A 21,924-nucleotide genomic window follows, 5' to 3' on the forward strand; every position below is an offset into this window, starting at 1 on the left:
GGCTTCTTCACAGAAAAGCGAAGCGGTCGAGCCAATGCTGTCCTGTCCGGTCCCGCCACGATCGAAGCCGAAGTTGCATTGTCTTGTTCCACGCCGGACCAAGTGATTGATTGGTGTGGCTGTAACCGGAGAGGCTGGCGCTGGTTGTCGACGTTACGGTCAGCCGCTCTACAGGAGCAGGAGTAGGAAACAAGGTCCACGATCTCGAGCTTACATTGCGATTCGTCAGGGTTAAGTTCCGACATGCATCCACATCAATAGCTAATACCCAATATCAAGTGCAGGACGACCCTCGGGGGTTCGGGCATGAGCAAACTTTGCTCAGGGGTCAGTGAAGGCACACCGAAAAGCAGCAGCTGACTTGGAGCCGCAGGCCGCTTGGTTCGCCCCGTGGGATCCGAGCCGCTGCTGGCACATTGTCACCTGTTCCTACAGGCTGAGGAGATCTAATTAGCCCGGTCGGCAAACAAACACTGAGAAAACAGACGCGTGCAAGTCGTGCTGGAGGGACAAGAGAAGATAAGATGACGGCGATGGAGAACGATTAAAATCGTGCGGGAAACGATATGGGAAGGCGGCTCAGATTGCGTTGACTGCCTGAGGTGGCAGTTTCTTGACGGAAGTGGGACGAGACGCGTCGACTTGGCTTCGATCGTAGCAGGACCGGATGGGGTCGGACGCTTGACTTTACAACGAGAGCGAAAGGGAAAGCGGACGGAGGGGAGAAAGGTAGATAGACGAACATGGAATATCAACCGACAAAGGCACACGAAAACTCGGGCTCTGCGAAAGGGAATCTAAGGTTTGGGTGGCAAACCACCACCACTACACAACCACCGGGCCATTGACTATAAAATCTCGAGGAGGAGGTATTTTCTATCGTAGTATCATGTATCAGATGTTAAAAATCAAATATCAGGCCTAGGTGGTGCTGCAGCGAAAAGACACAAAACTCGCACTGAGCGACAGGCAAGAATTAAGGTTTGACGGCCAAGACACCACGACTACACCACCAGCAGGGTATTAACTATAAAATCTTTAGGGGGGAGGTCTTTGATATCGTAGAATCATGTATCGTGTGCGAAATATCAATTAGTAGATCTCAGTGGTGTTCCAGCTCAAAGACACAAAACTCGGGGTCTGTCAGCAATTAAGGTTTGCGGGAATTCAAGGTTTGGGTGGCAAAACACCGGCACCATCAGCTTCACCACCACTGCCAGAGGGCTATCAGCGACGAGATTTATTATTAAACAATACTATTATTTGCTGACGCCCAGGAAGCTGGTCGGACCTCCTGCATGGACCCCACTTCCCCCCTTCTTACTCTTATTCCTCTTTGCCCTGCTGCATTGCTGCCTAGCCTAGCCTAGCCCACACTCCCAATCCTCCCCATTCGCAGCGCCCTACTTTCGCGTCTTTTGCCTTCGCGTTTTTTGACCGGTCAGAATGTGTCCAGCTGCCATGCGCATGGGACACGAGCCAACAATCCACGAAGGAGCCACCGTAGGAATGGGCCGTACGCCCCGTGAGTCACACTGGGGTCCTTCAGATGGCACAGGAATGCACTCGGTGCCCAGCTGGTTTTATCAAAAGGCAACCACAACGCAACCAGAAAGGCGAACAAGTCGGCGGCTCAAAACGTCGACTGTTTAGCAGATGTGCGTTTGCAGCATCAAGGCGAATCGGCGACCACATGAGCGAGTGCCTATTCCCCAAGTTTTTTCGGTGCCTTTTTTTTTTTTCTTTTAGGTTCCCAATATAAGCCTTGCCACAGTCCCTGTGTACTGCTTCTTGTTTGCTCCGATTCTTCTCCAGATTTTGCCGTGTTTTCATCCCTTCACCAGTCAAGTGTTTCTCCTCGATTTGGATCTCAGCTACAGCAGCTCCGCCGCTCTTCTCATCTCCACCATGGGTGGTGGTCCGCATAACGCAAAAGATGCTCCTGCTGAGTACGTCAAGGTTGATCCCATCAACACGACTGGCATTCTGCTGACAAGTAGTAACGCACAGTAGCTGCCTCATGACCGACTCCGTGATTCATCACACCTCTGATGCATCATCGCAGTCTCCTCCTCTTTCTCCGGACGGGAACGGTTCCGTGAGTATCGGAAGCCATGAGAAGACCAAAGTGGATGATGACACAGAGGACGAGACAGCCACTGTCACCGGCCACGAACAATATTCCAGCAATGCCGTCGTCGCCAAGGAGGTTCAGACCGTCAAAGCCAACAATCAAGACCCATCACCATTTGACTCGCAACCGGGGCCCGAAATGAAGAAGCAGCTTGACACCCGTCCAATTTCGCAGGAGCAACTGGTGGACGAAGTAAAGCTCATCTATGCCGGCTTGGCGATGGTCGAACGCAAATGCATAGAATTGGTCTCAAACCTGATGCCCCCAACAGATGGCCCGCTCGACATCACCAAGTACCTGTTGATGATCCCGGAATCCAAGTTGGTACTGCTTCAGAGCAGCGAAACGAGGCCAAATCGCACGGTTCGGACTTGGTATCTCAAGGTTCACAAGGATGCGGCAGAAGGAGATCAGAAGCCTTCCCATCCCCACGTGTCAGAGAAGACTACTCCTCAAGTTGGCACCCCCGAGGATTATCTGCATGGATTCCAGGTGGCCCTGGAGGCGCGTGCCAAGGAGCTTGGATGGCCCGAGTATAAGGAAATTGCCGCGGCCACGACGGCGGAAATCGGCGACGAGGGTCGCCAGAAGGTGCTGGACGGAAAATACTTTCTCGCCATCGGGTACGAGTTGGTCGATCAGATCTTGCGAGACTTGGAGAGTGCCAGAGAGAAAGCAGAGAAGGAGGCCGCCGCTCCCGAGGAGAAGCCCGAGACCGAACTGCCATGCCATGCCGAGTTCAGGCAGCTGAGTGATCAGAGTTTGTACAAAAAAGTTGGCAGCGAATACTGGGTGCTGATCAAGGGCCAATGGGTCCCCAGTCTCAATGCGGAGCAGTTGGCGGCTCTCATTTGGCTTCACCGCACAGTATTACACGAAACCCACGACTTCTTCTTGGCATCGCAGCACCCCAGCGCGTCGGCAGCGCTCAAAGAGCTCGCAGCAAAGTATGCCATACCGTCAAGGATGTGGAGGTTCGGGATACACTCCTTTCTCGATGTCATGGTTAAACGACGTGTCGAATGCGGGGAACATCTGGCGGATTTCATCATCCTGGCATACCAAATGATGTCTTTGCTGGATGAGAGTGTCCCGCGCTTCTATGACACCTGGATCGAATGCAAAGCGGATTTGGCCCGATACGGGTAAGTAGAGGCGTTGCCCCTTCCAGGTCGTCTACTATACGATAGACAGATGTGATGACGAAGACTGACACTTGCTCTGTAGAATGGCCACTCAAAGCGATGACGAGGGGGCTTCGCAGCGCTGGCATGACATTGCCAAAGAGGGGTTCACTCGAGCAATGAGCAAGAATCCCACGACCGGCCGCATCTACCACCACCTCGCTGTCGTGGCGCAGGCTCGGACTCGGGTTTCGCCTGACGGAAAATTCGAAGCCTCTGTGTCCCAGTTTTTCTACTACACCAAGGCCCTCGTCGTCAAAGTCCCGTTTTTCCCCGCGCGGGAGACCGTGTTGTTCCTTATTAAAACGATTGTTGCCCGGAATGAGAAGGAAGCCGAGAAGCCGGCCAGCCGCCCCCAGACAGACAAAGACCACTTCCTCACCGCTGTTTCCCACCTGATTCTCGCTTCTCTGGAGCCCGAGACTCTCAGGAAAAATGGCTACGAGGACCGGAGAAGCGACCATGTTCAGGCTGTCTATGCGGCACTGAAGAAGATCAAGATTGGTGCAGCATCTTCCAAGACATCCAGAATTTGTCCAAGGTACGTGCTGGCCCCCGTGGGATGATGAGTTAGTCCCCATATCTAACTGATCATCACTTGCAGCCCCCAACTCGGCCTCCTGCTCTGCCAGCTGCTTCTGGGAATTCCCCTTGTTGATGAAAGACGGAGCCCTATGATGGCGGCGTGGGCCCCTGACCTCGTGACGGCCGCAGACCGCGCCGATTCTGACGCCATGGCCAACGCAAGGGACATCCATGAGGTAACGATCGAGCTGATCCGCACCATGGTCCCTTACCTCTTGGAGGAGGCCGATACGCGTGACCTCAGGCTGTGGGGATTCATCTATGTCATGCTGGTCTTTATGCGCTCCCTGAAAACGCGGCCCGACCTTCTGGAATGGTTCGGTTCGGCGTTCCACGCGCAGCTTCTGGCGCCTTTCCTCAACATGCTCCTGCGCGAGGACGAGGCCCGAGGCGGCCTTGCCCTGGAGAGCGCGTCCCAGTCGTCGGAACTCGTGACAATATGCTCGTTGCTCAACGAGAAAAAGAAGCTGGACAAGTACGGGCTCAGTACCGAAGACAGCCGCAGGAAGTACTTGTGCGAGCAAGAGGACCAACGAAAGGCAGAGCTTATCAAGGCCAAGGCCGAAGCAGAAGAGGCCATGGTCACCCGGGAAGAGACCACGACCAGTGATACGGCGCACGAGAAAGACCTGGACACCAAGACACCAGATTGGGAGCTGATGTACGCCAACACACTACCGGAACATAGTCTGCTTGCGGGGCACTTCTTCGCCAGAGAGGCCGAGCCTGAACCCTGTGACGAATCCCTGGAGAAACCTGCCGGGGGCGCCGTAGTCGTTGCCTGCCCAGCCGCCGCCCCTGATGCCACCCTAGCGGCGGCTGTGCAGACCGCCAAAGAAGCCGAAGAGGCAGAAGTGCGGAGGCAGGAAGGGCTGCGTCGTGATCCCCCTCTCTTCCCCAACGGCTGGCTCAAGAGGTCGAAATACGACTATGACGAGATACAGGTTCGCAGCAACTATGTCCAGGACGCCGAGACATATGATGCTCGGTCGATTCAGCTTTTGCGCCTGGCTGCTCAGCTGACCGACCACTTCTTTGTCTTCGAGACCGACGAGGAGGGACGCTATTGGATCAGCGTGCCTGGGGCCTCGTCCGTACCGAAGCCCGACCCCAACAAGAAGATGCCGGACATCGTCGAGCGCGACGGCGGCGTCAGAGTTGTTTATGTCCATCCTTCCTTCCATGCTGCCGAAATTAAGTGGGAGAAGAAGAAAGCAGCGAGGGAAGAGAAGAGGCAGAAGGAGAAGAAGAGACAGAAGGAAGAGGAGGAAGCCAAGGCTACCACGGATGTGGGTACAGATGTCAATGAGAAGGCCGAGGGCGACGCCCAAGAGGCACCGGAAGCCGTCAACGTCCCGGCCGTGGCACCAAGCACGGTGTCAGAGGACGGCGATCATGAGCCGAGCTCGGCTTATGAAATGGATTTGGACAAGACCATCGGTCTCGGAAAGGCCACCGCGGCTGCCGAGCCTACCGAGGCGGAGCCCACCGAAGCCAAGGTGAAGACGACGCTTCCAGTGCGAGGCGTGGACGGCGCGCAACGTACCAAGGGCAGCGACGCAGGTCCTGACACCGCCGCGGCCAAGGCCACGGTTCGGCTGAGCAAGGGCGTGCTCAACAATATGCCGAGGATGGAGAATCCTACCAAGGCCATCAAGCGCTGGAGAGCTTCGAGCAATGGGCCTGGTGCGGAGGACGAGGACGAGGACAAGGATGAGGAAGAGTGGGAACGCCTCAGCAACGAAAGTCACGGAGACGCCAAGGTGGAAACGAGGTCCATGTTTTCGCGTTTCTTCTTCGGGTGATGATGGGGATGAACAAGTCCAGATTGCAATGCGAGTAGAGATGCGATGAGGGCATACACTTGGACGTTGGACGTTGGGTAGGGAAGAGACGAGGACGGGATTTGGATTCCAGCTGTTGTCACTCCAGACTGTCCTAAGTAGTGACCAGAGAGATACTTGGGGAAGGTGGGAAAGGGGAGGGAGGGGGAAAGAACCACACACTCGCTTCATCCAGAACTTTCTACAAAGTCCAAAGGGCCTATCGGATAGTACGGCATCGTTTCCTTTGGTTTCTTACTCTTTCCTCCCTTCTTCCTTGTCGTTTTTCCTCTCTTTCTCGTTCTTTTTTCCTCATCCATGCGTCCTTTGGTTTCTTTTGCGCAGAAATAAAAAGTATGAAGGAGGGGCCCACTGGGGGCTTGGAAAAAGCCTGGCGACTGACTGGCACCCTGCGTGGGAGTGAGTGGGTGGGTGATAGCACTGCGTAGGTTACTTGGGATTCTAGAACTCTCATCAGTCACTACTGCGCCGTCTTCTTCGATAAACTGTGTCGTAGTTACTTGCAGAACTCTTCTGCTAGGCCGCCTGCCCCGCCCATAAACTGTATGTATCAACATATCGAAACGTTCGTAGGATATTTTGCATCGCGCGGTCACAAGTCTTTCATGGCCGCATTGGCGACTAGAAGACTGCGGGCGTTTCTCATCCTCCTGCGTGGACATCTGCATCACGGCTTCGAGGTGCGGGGTGTTTTGTCTGTCTGGGCCGGATGATCCGTGTCGTATGGCAGCCGCGGTATTTTCTGGTGCGAAAAAACAGCGCCTATTAGAATGGGGGAGTTGTCTAGACATGTTGGCGCGGGACTCGGGGCAGCGTCGTGCAAACTCCTGAACATGGGGTATGAGGAAGAAGAAGTTGAGCAAAGAAGAGGAGAAATGAGGCGAGAACAACGCTGGACCCTAAGACAAGTTCGCGGGGGGCTGAAAAAGGGTGTTGACAATCTAACCGAGGCATGAGCTCTGGCCTACATCTGGTCTCTATTCTCACTGAAAGTCCCCGTTCCGCAAAATCTCATGAATAATTCTAACGCCATCCGCTTTGTTTTTATTTTCCCCTCAGCATCTTTCCAACTTTTTAATCTTTTTTCTCACACCCAGATTCAACCCATCCTCCGGTACTTCAAGATGATGTCCACTCGCCTTGAAGGGCTTGCCGCCGTTTGCGAAGCCGGAAATGTTTCCCTTTTTCCCCGAGGTGGCAAAGCTGCCCCTCCAGGCGATGCGCAACCAGATCATCGCGTCGTCCATCCGGGCCAAGGGGAATATCGACCGTCTGCAGATGGCATTCTACGGCGCGTCGAGGACGGGCAAATCGAGTCTGGCCGAAGCTCTGATCCGGTGCTTCCAGGCCCCGAACGTGTACGTCGACTGCGAGCAGCTCGAGCCGACCGACATCCGGGGAGTGAGCGGCGCGGCGCGGCCCTTTGTCAGAAGGACCGGCTAGCTCACTAAGCTCAAGCTTATTAGGGGATATATGAAATAGCTATTCTATACTTCTATGAGGTGATGCTCAATTTCTCAGTTCCCACTACCCATCTGCCAGTCCTTTGTAATTCATTCATCATAAGGAGGAGGTGGTGGTGCCTGTGGGATGCACCTTCTGATCCTTACAGACGCCCGTCTTTGTGTTCACCAACCCGCCTCGCTTTCTCCTCCCACCGCAACAGCCGCAATTTGAGTTGTTCGTCCTCGTCATCCATTGCATCCTTTTCTGGATCAACAAACAGGGCTTTTCAATGTCCTTTGGGTCGCAGGTGCCAATCTCCATTTTCGAGCCCCACGCGTCTTGCTTTTCGTCTTCCTCTTCCGGCACCCCGGGGCCAGGATGTAGGCTCGCGGCACTCGTAGCGCAGCATAGATACTAAGACATCTCTGCCAAATATCTGAGAAACGACCACAGTGTCAGCAATCTTACACAACAGTGGACGAGGAAGGGGGGGCGGGGGGGGGGCGGGGGGGTGGTGCTTGCCGCATCGTAAGTGGTGGAAAACTCGAGGATGGTCTCATGTTCGTGCAGCCTGGGTGCGCCGCGGTATTTCCTCGCCCCAGCGCCGGATGTTTGGGAAAATGATGTTTGAGAATCTGTATCGCGGGCCGTTATCGACGCCATTGGCGGGTTGATCAGTGAGGCGTTGCTATGTGGCTGCATGGAGGGTGACAGGGACGTGACAGGGGGGTGATAGGGGGGTGATAGGGGAGTGATAGGGGATTAATAGGAGATTAATAGGGGAGTGACAGGAGATTGACAGGGGATTAACAGGGGGGTGATAGGGGGGTTACAGGAGTAACAGGGGCGTGTGTTGGTAGCCAGGGTCTTGGCGGATAATTCCTTCTACGTGACCCTTAACTGGACAACGGAAATTCCGAGCCGTAGGTCTCGGGCGTGCTCCAACATCGTGTACATGTGCCATTGGCTGCCTATTAATGGATACTCTGCCATGGCTAGTCTACTGGCTACGATGTTTCTATCGCAGAACATGGCTGTGTTACATAAAGGAAGTCCCAAACCGGGCAATACGTGAGTGCGTCAAGACGTGAGCGCGTCCGGCCGGTCTGTGGTTTGCTTTCAGCAAAAAGACCGACGAGTCGAGACTCATGTTCACCCATTTCTCCCCCAAGATCCAGAGCAAAGCTGCCGGAAGCATCTCAAACAGCCACGACTTCAGCTATGGGGCTGGGCCGACACGAAATAGCGTCACCGAAGCCTGAACGATGGGGTGACACCATAATCTGCGCCTCGACAATAGTCGAACAAGAAGAGTTAGCCCCAGCCTGCGCCAGCACACCAGGGCCTTCACCACAGGACCACCCTGAGCTTCAGGTCGTTGTCCAAATTTTTGTGACATTCGTCCTGTTCTTTCAACACCTGTAAGAGCTTTTTGGTCTGAAGCATTTGGGGCGCATCGACTTCGGTGATGTCGCGATGAAACAGGAGCCAGTTACAGCCTGCACAATGCCGTCGTCATTTCAAAATCATCGCCCGAAACAGCTCTCTCGACCAAAGACGGCTGAGAAAAAACAGAGCCCTATGCGGCGCAGCCCACGCAACCACGGCGTCGGCACGATACAACAAGAGGCAGTCCAGAGCCCTTTGCGGCGCAGCCCACGCTCCCTCACGAAACGGACATTCATGTCTGGCCGATGCGAGTCTTCGGGCTGCAAAGACGATTGCAGCACAAACGAGTGCGTGAACCGCAGGACTCGTGTTGAATGTGATCACGAAAACTGCGGTCGCTCTTGGTGCCAAAATCGGCTATTCGCCGAGCCACCAGAGCGCAAGCTCACCGTCTTCAAAACTCACACGCGTCGCGGACGCGGCCTGCGCACCGACGAGGATCTGCCGCAAGACGTCTTCGTCGGCGAGATCAAGGGCGTGGTGCGCCGCATGCGGGATTCGGACGGGTACTGGAGCAACTCGCACTTCCGCATGACCCTCAGCAACGGACGCGAGCTGGACGCGACGCACGTAAACTCGCAGGCGCGCTACCTCAACCACACCTGCGGCGAGCCGAACTGCGGGTTGGAAGAGTGGGAGGGGGCTGACGGCAGGGTGCACGTCGCCGTGTTCACCCTCATGCCCGTGGAGGCTGGCACGGAGCTGACCATCAGGTACCACGATTGCACCCAGGCTGGGATGGAGGAGCGAAAGGCGCCGCCGCCACAACAATCAGACGACGGCGAAGCGTGTCTGTGCGGGAGCGACAACTGCTGCGGTATGCTATGGGGCCCTGAACTAGCCGGGGCCGAATCGGGAAAAGAGCTACCATGTAACTAATGTTCTAATATGACTCACATTCATAAGCTCGGTGATTGAACCGGACTGCTCACAACATATACTTTTGACAGTCGAAGATGGCAACGACGGCAACGAATGCTCCTCCTCAAATCAAAACAACCCAGACTTCCCCTGCAAAGGATTCCCCGAACACGAGCCACGACACTTGCACAAGCCCAGATGACCCCGAACCAGCGGACAAGACCACCGATCAGCAGCGTGACCCTAGCGACTCGGTCTCCATACCACATTTTGACGACCTCACCACAGATGAGGCAGGGTTCAAGTCCTCATTGACGATCCGTGTTAAGAAGGACGCATCGGGAAAACGCCGCCTGGTCTATAGTATCCACTGTTCGGGGATCCGCAAATACGTACAACGCGAACTCGATGTGCTCTCCCCGGCTCCCTCCTCTGTAAGGAGCACTGAGTAACAATGATAATGCCCCCGACGAATTCAGGCTGTGCGACTGCCGGGAGGAACTGTTAAAAAAAACCTGGCTTCGCGTACCCAACATCCCTTATATTCTGCCGTCTATTACCTAAGCCCAGTGTGACGATACCCCATTAGCTCTTTAGAATCATTATCGTTTTGTTTCTTTCTATGGTGCTTTTCCACATCGGAACAGGAATGACCGGGCGTCTAGATCAGGCTCAGGTTTATTTAGTGACCGTATCAGGAACGGCCTATAGAGATAGGTAGGGGGTAGCGTTAGGTAATAGGAAGGTATAGGTTTCCTTAATAGTATATCTTAACTAAGACTTAAAGTATAAGGGAAGAAAGCTTCCCTTAAGTAGTAAGTATATAGTACTTAAATAATAAGAAGTTATTATATATTGTAATGGGCCGAGTAGGTCGAAAGAAGGATAGTACAGTCACGTGACTGTATAGAGGACATGACATAGGCTTTCCATTAAGTATTACTAAGAGAAGAGAGAAGAGGAGAGGAGAGAGGAGATCATCATTCTGTAAGGCATCGACAATATCTAAGTCTTTACTATACTGTATTCTTCCTACTACTATCGCTACTTATCACGAACACCCACGTGATAGTAGACACTCTATGTAACATTAACTAAGGAGTTAGGCCGCTAGCTAAGTAGCTAGCTTACCGTATATATAGAGTAAGAGGGGTTATACCTATTAACCTTAAAGCCTTCTTTAAGCGTTAATATCTCTATCTATAGGCTAGTTATCTATCATTATTAATCCTATAGTATATATATTTATCCTTTAGTTAGATAATAAGTCTAATAATTTATTAACGCTTCCTATTAAGGATAGTAAATATAGTATTAGTATACTATAAGTATATTAAGCGCGGTAAGGACGCGGACGTAGGCCCGTAATTAATCCTAATCGAGATTAAGTCCTAAATTTAAAGAGATTAAATAGCCTCTTTAACCTACGATCGTCCTCTTATAATCTAACGATTTCTCTACTTAAGTAGGAGAAGAGCTATTAAGTAGTATCTATCCCGTAGGGGAGGATAACGCTAGATTATAGAGAGGAGGTAAGATACCGTAACTTATAGTAAAAGAGAGATATAACGAGATTATCTAAAGGCTAGCTTAAAAGAGGATAGAAGAAGTAATATATAATAAAGAGAGAGAGTTAGTAAGCGGAGAGTCTATTAATACCGTACTTATAGAAGGTATATTAACTTAGATAGTAAAAAGACCTTTATTAATTAATTCGGGGCCTAACTAGAGTAAATAATTACGTCTAGTTAAGCTATCGAGATATTCTACGAATAATCTTAAGGAATATATTAAATTTAAGATAGTATAGGAACTCTAGTTTATAGATATAAATATCTTAAGAGAGGAGTATACGCTTCGTATTAATATAGTAACTATATATCTTAAGAGTACTACTATAAGGTAGTAGATATCTAAGGAAAGGGACGTTACTATATAGTAGGAGTTTTTATAGTTCTATCGAGATCTTATTACTACTCTAAGTAATTACCTTTTACTTACTACTTCTAAGCTATAAGTAAGGAAATAGCGGAAGAATTAGACTATAAGAGAACTTCTAGACGAGATCGTCGTTATTAAGTAGAATATTCTAGACGATATACCGTTACTTAAGTAACGGGTCTAGTATTTCCTTAACTTATTATATTCTAAATTAAGAATAGCCGTTTTAAGAGAGATACCGGAGGTAACTAGTTAAGAATAAGTTCTTACTATAACTTAATATATTAAAGAGATTAATAAAAGTTATAAAGTATATAAAGTATAGACTATAAGTAAATAGAGAGTATCTATAAGGTCTATAACTACTTCTAAAGAAATAATAGTTATTAAAAAGATAAAGAAAAAGTAGTAGTTAAAGTTCGACGGTAACTACTATAACTATAATAAGAAGGACTATCGTTCTAGCGAATATTAGACTCTAAAGAAGAACGTAGACTTAAAGTATAAGTTAAGTAATAAACCCGTAGAAAGTTTAAAAAACTAAGTACTTATATTATAAGTACCTTTATAATATTAGAGCTTTCTCTTTATAGTATAATATAAGTATTACTTTATATAATTATTAATATATAAGTAATAACTCTATAAGATCCTTATATATTAAAAGTATTAATTAACTTAGGAGTAAAAACTAACTTCGTATTATAAAGTTTTTATATTAAGAATATAATATTAGGAGAACTAATTAAGTTTATAATACGCGTCGTAGACGGAAGAATTATTCTAGTTTACGGGCGATATACTTACTTAATATATACTACTAACTTAAAGGGAATTAGGGTTAATATCCTATATAACTTTATTACTATAGATATCTACTATATTAATACGATCTTAGATATTAAATAGTTATTAGATATAGATCTAGATATCCGTTAGTTAAAAGGAACGTAGACTTATCGTCTAGGATAAGAGATTAAGATTATTAACGCGTAGACTATCTTCTAGAATGTAACTCTATATATAGCTTATTTTAAGCTTAATATACTTAGAGTAGAAGTAGCCTTTAGGATTAGATTAAACGTAATAATAATCGATTTTATCCTAGAATATATAAGAGATTACGCCGATGTTTTTAAAGAGCTAGATTTATCGATCCTACCTAAGTATATAAAGATATAGTATTTAATCTCTATTAAGGAAGGAACTAAGGTACTATTTAACTCTATCTACTCTCTTAGTAGAAACGAATTAACTATCCTTTAGGAATATATTAATAAGGCTAGTATAAAGGGCTAGATATAACCTAATAAGTCGCCTATAAGTACCCTAATCCTCTTTATAAGGAAGAAAGACGGAGATCTTAGATTATACGTAAACTATAGGGGTCTTATATTAGAAACGGCCTTTATATAACCTAGAGCGCGGGGCGACTAAAGGTAGGTCTACTAGGGTAGTAGCCTAGTAATATAAGGCTAGATTATATACCGTACGTAACTACTAAAAGAGGAAATATTTAATATATCGATATATTAGTATACTACTATATTAATATATTAATATACTATTTCTAGTTACTTATTCGGGATATACCTTATAAGTATATAGCTACGCTTATTCCCCTTTTATAGTTATACTCTCTCGTAGCTAACTTATAATATCTACTTTACTATACTATTCTAAAGTTACTCGACTACTTATACCTTACGTACTCTCGACCTAGCTTATATAAATAAAGGAACTATAACTAAGGAAGTCTAACTCTATTAGACTATATAGGAAGTAGCTCTAATATAAAGCTTAAAACTAATATCTTAGGATTAGCTATAAGTAGTATCCTCTCCTAAGAGTATAACTCGCGTACGAATAGTATAAGGAAGGAATAGCGTCCGATAACCTTCTACTTAAAGAAGTGAAATAAAGTAAAGCGAAACTATCCTACGGGGGATTAAGAGATATTAGTAATTATACGTACTTTTAAGGAATAAAGATACTTCCTTAAAGCGCCTACTATTAGTACGTTTATATTAACTAACTATACTACGTTATAGAGCTTTATAGATATAAAGATACTAGATCGAAGGTAAACTAGATAAGTAGAACTTTTAGTACTCTTTAATTTCGTAATTTACTATTAAAAGGATAAAGAAGACCCTATAGACGGCCTTTTAAGGTATTTAAATTACGTTATAAAGGAGGAACTTAGGAACTCTCTTAGCGACTTAATTACTTTACGCTTATAAGAATTAATTTATATAATTATAACTAAAGTCTCTTTATTTTATATAAGAGCGTTAATAAGAGCTTAAACTTATAGAATAAGATACGTTCTAGAAGAGAATAACTAAAATACTATACTTCTAGTATATAAGTTTTAGACTTCTAGAAAGAGGAATACGTATAAGGAATCCTCTTTAATATCTCCTAAAGAAACTCCGTCGATCTCTAAGTCTTTAGAAGACTAAATCTAAGAGTTATAGGTTGAAGATTAATAGTATATCCGCTAGATCTAGAAAGGCCTCTTTAAAGGTAAAATAGAAGATCTACTCTATAAGGGGAAGTAGTACGTTAACTCTACTAGAATTATATAAGTTAACGACGTAGTATATATTCTAGAGGACCCTACTATACGAAACGAGATTTTAAGAGTAAATTACGATAACTTATAGTAGGAGGACTATTTTAGTTAAGGTAGAACGCGCGAGATAATATAGTAGTTCTACTAGTAGTCTAGAATAATTAAAGATATTAGAGACTATATAAAGATCTATAGTATTTATTAGAGAATAAAAGTACTATAGTATAAGTTATACGGACTATTAGCGTTACTACTATAGTCTAATTAGCTATAGTAGGACCTAACTATAGATTTTATTATAGACTTACCGCCGTCGATAAGTAAGCGAAAGACTTACGACTTAATTTTTATAGTAGTCTATAGATATTCTAAGATAGTTAGATTTATCCTATACTACTCCGATATTAAGATATCTAAGTTAATATAGTTATTTAATAACGAGATCGTATCTAAATAGGGCGTTTCTTAATTAATCGTAAGCGATAAAGGCTTCTTATTTATATCTAGATACTAGAGAACCTTCTACTATTAGCTTACTATACGTAGGTATTTATCTACGTTTTATTATCCGTAAATAGATAAGTAGACGGAGTAGATAAATTAAACGCTAGAAGCGTATTTATACTATTATATTAATTATTCTTAAGATAACTAGACTTCCTTATTATTTAGAGTTAAATTTACTTATAATAACGTAGTTAATTAAGTAATTAAGACGTCCTTATTCTAGATATATTATCGCTATCCGCTAATAATATATATAAATATAGTAAGAGAAGAGTAGTTAGATAAGAATGTCTAAGCTTAAGCGATAGTTAATCGTAACTAAGAAGTAGAAGAATAAGTTAAGAACCTCTAATAGAAAGCTTAATAATCTATTAAATAGTTTTATAATCGCTATTATAAGACTATTAAGTTTAAGAAAGACGATTTCGTATAGCTCTTAACGCGTAATATTTATACGCGAAGATCTAGTATAAAGCTTATTAATAAGTTCTTAAGACCTTTCTACGTCCTTTTAAAGGTCGGAAGGAATATCTACTAATTAGTACTTTCTACGAAATATTAGCGTTTATATCCGACGTTTTACGTCTCGCTTCTTAAACTATTTTATATTTAACTTAATTAGACGCTACTAGAGTTAGAGGATATTAATAGCGATTAATTTTATAAAGTAGAAGAGATATTAAGTTCTCGTACGATAAAAGGTAGAGAAAAGTAGTATTTACTTAAGTAGAAAGAGTATAGTCTTAAGGAAGACTTATATTAACCTATAGAGAATCTATCTCTAGAACTACTAGAATAGATCGAATAAATAGATAAGAAAGGAAAATAATAAAAATAATTTATTTAATTCCTCTTATATTAAGGTAAGAAGCCCGCTAAAACTCTACTACTAGTAGTAAGAAGAGGTATATAAGGCGCGAAAAAAGTAGGAAATAGATAAGAGAATAGGACTTATACTTATTAATTAATTAAAGACGTCTATATCGTCGACGCTACTCTTACTATTATTATTATCGTTATCGTTATTACTATTAGCGCCCTCTAGCTCCCTATCGCTATCGCTATCGCTATCGTCGTTACTATCTTCTATTAGAAGATCTTCCTAGTACTCGCTAATTTAATAGTTATTAAGGCCCGACTAGCGGAGAAACGCGATATTATACTACGAGAAGTATACTATTAGCTTTAACTAAAAGGAACTTAAGAAGAGTAGGTTAGAAGTATACTTATAACTTAAGTTAGTACGGCGGTTAAAGTACGTAAAGCTTTAATAATCTATTAACTAGTAAGGTTAGTAATATCTACGCTAGTACTACTAATTATAGCGGCGCTAGACTTAAAGGGAGTTAAGATATTAAAGCCCTTAGAGGCCTTATTTATCTTCTTTTTATAACTAGTAAAGGCCTTATTAAGCTTAGTAGCCTTCTTACGGATCTAGTTAACTATATAAGAGATTAATAGAGTTAAAGTAAGTAAGTAACTAGGAAAGATAGAGAGAATATACTAAAGAAAGTAGGGACCTTACCTTCCTTAATAGGAATAGTAACGGTATATACCTCGTTAATAGCGGACTAAAAACGAGAGGGGATTAGGATATAAGGATAGTTACCTTTAATATAATAAGTATATTTACTAGTACTAGTAGGTACCTTATATCTATTATCGACGGCGTTAGTAAAATCGTTCTTAAAATTAACTATATATAGAAGTTAGTAACGGAATATACCTTAAGTACGTCGTAAGCGATAAAGGAGTATACTTATAGAGCCTAGATATAACGCTAATACTATAGAAACTTACGCTAAGCGCGTATACTCTTAAAAGGAGTAGAAGATTTAAGAAGAGATCGATAAGAAGCTATTATAATTAAGATTAAGTTAAGAGAATTATTTAATTTAAGAACGGATTAAGTAGGCGAGTATTACGTATAAAGTAATAATAAAGAGAAAGACGAGAGAGGAAAGGAAGGCCTTAATAGAGGTCGAAGACGTAGATATATATAGGACTAGAAACTACTTACCTATTAAGTATAATATAATTATACTATAAATAGAAAAAGGAAATAAATAAGTTAAATAATAATAAAGTAAATATATTAAGTAATTAATATATAAGAACGAAATATTAAGAGTATAATTAAATTAAATAAAAGGTATTTATTTAATATAATAATAGTATAGCGTACTATTATTATCTAAATATAGATACTTCTATATTAAGACTAGCGTTAAATTAACGAGACTATATAAGGCTACTAAATACTCGACTATCTTACTAGTTCGAGGGTAAACTACCTAGGGGGAAAGGGTAACTATTACGAATACCTACGTAATACTAGATACTTAATTAAGACTACTAACTAAGGAGTTAGGCCGCTAGTTAAGTAGCTAGCGTACCGTATATATATAGTAAGAGGGGTTATATCTATTAACCTTAAAGCCTTCTTTAAGCGTTAATATCTCTATCTATAGGCTAGTTATCTATCATTATTAATCCTATAGTATATATATTTACCCTCTAGTTAGATAACGGGTCTAATAAGTAGCTCTAATAATAATATCCTAGATAGATTAGTAACTTTATGAGATCTATCTTACGAGAGATCTTCTATTTAGCGAAATTAATATTATTATTATAAGCGACTTTTCTTAATTACCGCCGGTAGCTATAAAGCTATTATTTTTCTAAGGTTAATTAGTTAATCCTACTAAAGTAGGTAGTTAGACGCTTTATAACCTATTTAATAAGACTATTAAGCTTAATATAATTAAGCGCTAGAACGGCTAGACTACTAAGGTAATCGCTTTTAGAGAGGCTCTTAATACTCTTTAAGAAGATAGAGTTACGGTTAACGATTAGAGTCTCTTAATAACTCGCGTTATAAGTATTATTCCTTATAAAATCCCTACCTTTAATAACGCTATCTATATCTATAATAAGAAATAATAGATAAATAAAGTAAATTACGCTCGAATAAGAGATCTTTAATAGCTCATTCTTAAGATTATAGCTACTTATAAAGGTTTAAAAGTAAATAAGGCTAGTTTTAACGCGGTAGGAAATCTTTATACTAAACTATCTCCTACTCTTAGGACTCGAATTATACTTACGAAGAATATCTAGGTTAAGAGAGACCTCGTTAATAGCGCTCTTAAAACGGTTCGCGATATCGTCTAGAAGGTAGACGTAGACTAGCGATAGGAGCCTTCTCTTACTCTTATTATCTAATTTAATAGATATAAAGGGCCTTCTCTATAGAACGAAGGTACGGTCCTAATCTTTAGATCGAGGCGTAAGTTTTATAGAGGCGCTATTAACTACTTCTATAAGTAGTTTCCTATAATAGTAATTTACGTAAGTATAGTCTATAAAGCTTAAGGAATAACTATAGAAAGAGCTATTCTAGACTTAATAGAACGAGACTTCGCGGTAGGACTTAGTTACGTCGCTATTTCGCGTATTAAAACGCTTAGTAGTATCCTATTTAAGAAGTCCTTTAATTACGAACGCTTCTAAGTTCGTCCGTTTAAGACTATAAAGGTACGGAATGCCGATCGTTAGCGTTAATTAATATAGTATTTAGGTACTTAAACTAATTAGGAACTAGTTATTTAAAGTAGTTTACTAGTAATACTAGAGTAAAAAAAAAAGCTATAGGAAAAGGTACGCGAAAAGGTACGCGAAACGGCGCGCGAAATAGGTGAAATAGCGTAGGTAACGGCTAGTAATAAGGCGTAGGTAATAAGGCGCTAGCTAGCGCTAGCGTAAAGTAGTCGATTATAGAGGCTTTTTCAAAATCAGCTTTAATTTCCTAATTAGGTAGGTAGTACGGATAGGTAGTAAGGATAAGTAGTAAGGATAGGAATATATAGTATTTTAATATATAGTTTTCGTAGAGTTCTACTATAATACGTAAATCCCTAATTAGGCTCGTTTCCTACTATAATTATAGGGTAGGAGGGGTACGGATATTATATAGAAACTAGATAGAGGAGACTAATTAAAAACGCGTATAGTAGTTAATCGCTTCGCTAGCGTCTTAAGGAGTACCTAAAGGGTTTACTCCTTATAGTCTATTTTACTATACTCGTCTAGCGTAAGTTTATAATTTAGCGCTCTACCTCTTTTTCCTTATCTTTAGCTTTAAAAACCTTTCTAACTTTATCTTTAAACTCTCTAAAGGTTCTAAATAACGTAATTATCTCGTTCTCTCTATTATCTAGTTAATTTTCTATATAGTCCTTAATAAATAATTTAAGCTATACCTCTACGGTCGACTTAAAGTAACTTCCTATAAAGAGGATCTTCTTTATATTATCTAGGAAATTAGTAGAGTTTATTAATAAGTATATATCTACGTAGTAAATAAAAGGAGTTAACCTCTTCTAGGACTTATTAAAGGACTTTAGAGGGTTCCCTATCTTCCCTTTAGTTATCGATTTTATAGTAGTAAGAGTTAATAGAGTTAGTCGTAGTATACTAGGACCTAGAGTACTTAGTCCTACTATTATATCGTTTAAGGATAATTAAGACGCTTATCGTACGAGGAGTTCGTCCGTTAAGGATGTAGATCTTATCTACCTTCCTTAATTACTTATAGAGGTCGTCTCTCGTACTAGGTAATAATAGTTAAAGTATTAGAGCTACTTCCTATATAGCTTAATTAAGTTAAGCTTTCTTAGTTATAGTTCCTTATTATTATAGAAGCTAGATTAAGAGTACGTAAGGTATAAGTAGTCGATTAACTTTAGAATAGGATAATAAAGTAGATATTATAGATTAGCTACGAGGGGTATAACTATAAAAGGGTAATAAGCGTAGCTATATACTTATAAGGTCTATCCCGAATAGGTAACTAGAAATAGTATGTCGATATATTAATAAACTAGTTATACTAACGTACTATTATATCGCTATATTAATTCCTTCCTCTTTTAGTAGTTACGTACCGTACGTGACCTAGCCTTATCCTAGTTCTTCTATTTCGCTAGGCTACTACGATCGGTAAACCTCCTCCCTAGGTCTCCTCGCTCGCCGGGTCATATGAAGGCCATTTCTAATAACTAGCTATACTAACGTACTACTATATCACTATATTAATTCCTTCCTCTTTTCGTAGTTACGTACCGTACGTAATCTGGCCTTACTCCTATCTCTCGTCTAGCTAGGCTACCGCAGTCCTCTAGACATCCCGCCCACCAGGTCGTATGAAGGCCGTTTCTAATAGTTAGGAACGGCCTATAGAGAGAGGTAGAGCGTAGCGTTAGGTAATAGATAGGTATAGGTATTCCTTAATAGTATATCTTATCTAAGATTTAAAGTACAAGGGAAAGGAAGCTTCCCTTAAGTAGTAAGTATATAGTACTTAAATAATAAGGGTGTATTTTGTATAAGTTATACTTGGCGGTTCGTGATAACTGTAGAATAGAGAATGAAAATACCTATATTAGAGGACTTAATATCTTAGGAGGGGTAATATTATAGATCAAGCCCCTTAGTACTAGTTTAGTACTACCTAGGACTTAATATCTTAGTACGTTAATTATATATACTACTTGAGATGTCATTTATATAATAGAACCTTAACCTTTTTAGATAGTCCTTCGTACTATAATTAATCCAATTCATTACCTATTGAGGCCGCATCCATTAGATCTGCGATCGTGATAGTTTCGTTCAATCAAATCCCCGAATCGGCTACGAATTGGTGCGCCATGCGCCCGCTGTATGAGAGCGAGCGCCCTGGGGTGATTGTGCTGCCAGCCAGCCGCGTCGGCTATTTAACACTAAGGTGGTCTGGGTCTGTAATTTGGTCGAAGAGTTGGCGTCGTTTTACCAACAAGGATCTCAATGCGGCTGCCGCTGCGGCTGGCGCAAACGACGAAGTGGTGCAGAAAGAAGGTCAACTGGAGAAGAACCTGTCACCAGACACCTTGAGAGCTTGGAGGCGGATTCAGGACAACCCACCGCGATGAGTCCACTGCTCCATATGTAACGGACCTCCACGTATTTCCTTCAACAGGCTCGACGACAGTCCATGAGACTCAAGGCCGGAAATGAATCCCTGTGTTGGCACGAAGGTGAGCTCGTGATTGGGATGTCGTTTTAACTGCCAGGGTCTCTGCATCTCAAGTTGATACCACAGGAGCCAGAGCCACACGGCCAACGTCAGGCCATGCGTGCCAGAGTGCACTGGACACACACCCTCAGATGGGCTTGAGGGGGCTAGTAGCGGCTGAAGTCAGTCATCGACGGCGTGGTTTTTCAAAGGTTGGACGCGGCGACAAATCAAACGAAGTGTGTGTGGTTTCGATCCTGGATCCCCGGCTGCAGAGCTTTTGTGACTGGCTGCTGTCTGCAACGTACAGTTTTGGAATATGGACATAAAGGGGGAGCAATGTTCATAAGTTTTCCTCAGATGCGAACGGGTTCAGGAAGTCAAAGAGAAGACGACCCATGGAAATTCAGACTTTCTGGGACTGGTTTCCCAAAGTTCTGCCCCCGAGGAACAGTACCAGCAGCACAAAGGATCCACGTCGGAGACCCTCGTGATGATGGATGGAGACGACGAAGGACACGGAGATGTTCGACTCCAAGAATCTGCACAACGGCAAGAACATCCCTGCGTGGGGGAGATGTCCAGCTCCCCAGTGCGTGGGCGTGTTCTCGTTGATCATGGTCTTCCGCTCCATCCTCTCCCTCATTATCCTGGCGTTGCGCGCGTGCATGCCGCTGACGTCGATCACGGACGTGTTCTTACGTATCATCATGGACCTCTTGAAGTCGTAGGACGACGAGTAGTCCCCGCGCAGCCCGGTGGTCGTGCACCTCTGTATGTTGCTGGACAAAACCTCGACGCGGGGCGGCGTCACCTCCTCGCGCGGGTACCAACCAGTGCGTATCCGCCGCCCCTGGCAGGTTCATGAACTCGGCGCTGATCATCCAGATGATGACGTACACCGTCTCGCAGTCGGCGGGTCGGCGGCAGGTTGCGCCAGATGGTGTGCGTGAACTCGTAGAGGCTCTCGTACACCGCCCACGAGGTCGTCCAGATTCCTGGGGCTGACGAGGATCAAGTCCGTGTCGGTCGCCTCCCTCTCGCCCACGGACACCAGCATGGTGGCTAATCTCTCCAGGGGCCGCCACGATGTCGTTGTTCAGGGACATGATGATCCAGATCGGGTTGTCGTACTCGTCCAGGTCGATGGTGATGTTCTTTCTCAGCGAAGCTCTCGGACCAGTCCGCGTCGACGTCCACGGTCGCGGCCACATGGATGTTCCTGAGTATTGTGTAGGAGCGTGGTGCTGAACGTGTGCTGCTTTACTCTGCCGTCGAAGCACATCCTCTTCAAGTTCATGGGCCTGATCATGTGCCGTCACCGCGTTCACCATCAA

General features: G+C 43.9%; 6 protein-coding genes across 6 annotated transcripts; 5 read left to right on the top strand and 1 right to left on the bottom strand.

The window, feature by feature from the left end:
- Nucleotides 1–1,908: 1,908 nt before the first annotated feature.
- Nucleotides 1,909–5,708, top strand: Z517_09259 (uncharacterized protein; the record flags this gene model as incomplete). Its single annotated transcript, XM_013425169.1, has 4 exons — nucleotides 1,909–1,949; nucleotides 2,011–3,279; nucleotides 3,362–3,859; nucleotides 3,923–5,708. 4 exons carry the CDS (start codon nucleotides 1,909–1,911, stop codon nucleotides 5,706–5,708), a joined length of 3,594 nt encoding a protein of 1,197 aa, XP_013280623.1.
- A 1,212-nt stretch (nucleotides 5,709–6,920) lies between these two features.
- On the top strand, nucleotides 6,921–7,190 carry Z517_09260 (uncharacterized protein; the record flags this gene model as incomplete). Its single annotated transcript, XM_013425170.1, has 1 exon — nucleotides 6,921–7,190. The coding sequence occupies one exon, from the start codon at nucleotides 6,921–6,923 to the stop codon at nucleotides 7,188–7,190; it is 270 nt and encodes an 89-aa protein (XP_013280624.1).
- A 994-nt stretch (nucleotides 7,191–8,184) lies between these two features.
- Nucleotides 8,185–8,455, top strand: Z517_09261 (uncharacterized protein; the record flags this gene model as incomplete). Its single annotated transcript, XM_013425171.1, has 2 exons — nucleotides 8,185–8,264; nucleotides 8,317–8,455. 2 exons carry the CDS (start codon nucleotides 8,185–8,187, stop codon nucleotides 8,453–8,455), a joined length of 219 nt encoding a protein of 72 aa, XP_013280625.1.
- A 244-nt stretch (nucleotides 8,456–8,699) lies between these two features.
- On the top strand, nucleotides 8,700–9,521 carry Z517_09262 (uncharacterized protein; the record flags this gene model as incomplete). The annotated part of the gene is made up of 1 exon (XM_013425172.1): nucleotides 8,700–9,521. The coding sequence occupies one exon, from the start codon at nucleotides 8,700–8,702 to the stop codon at nucleotides 9,519–9,521; it is 822 nt and encodes a 273-aa protein (XP_013280626.1).
- A 77-nt stretch (nucleotides 9,522–9,598) lies between these two features.
- On the top strand, nucleotides 9,599–9,955 carry Z517_09263 (uncharacterized protein; the record flags this gene model as incomplete). Its single annotated transcript, XM_013425173.1, has 1 exon — nucleotides 9,599–9,955. The coding sequence occupies one exon, from the start codon at nucleotides 9,599–9,601 to the stop codon at nucleotides 9,953–9,955; it is 357 nt and encodes a 118-aa protein (XP_013280627.1).
- Nucleotides 9,956–21,285: 11,330 nt separating this feature from the next.
- On the bottom strand, nucleotides 21,286–21,921 carry Z517_09264 (uncharacterized protein; the record flags this gene model as incomplete). The annotated part of the gene is made up of 1 exon (XM_013425174.1): nucleotides 21,286–21,921. One exon carries the CDS (start codon nucleotides 21,919–21,921, stop codon nucleotides 21,286–21,288), a length of 636 nt encoding a protein of 211 aa, XP_013280628.1.
- Nucleotides 21,922–21,924: the final 3 nt, after the last annotated feature.

Source organism: Fonsecaea pedrosoi, assembly GCF_000835455.1.
Source record: "Fonsecaea pedrosoi CBS 271.37 unplaced genomic scaffold supercont1.6, whole genome shotgun sequence".
NCBI classification, from domain to species: Eukaryota; Fungi; Ascomycota; class Eurotiomycetes; order Chaetothyriales; family Herpotrichiellaceae; genus Fonsecaea; species Fonsecaea pedrosoi.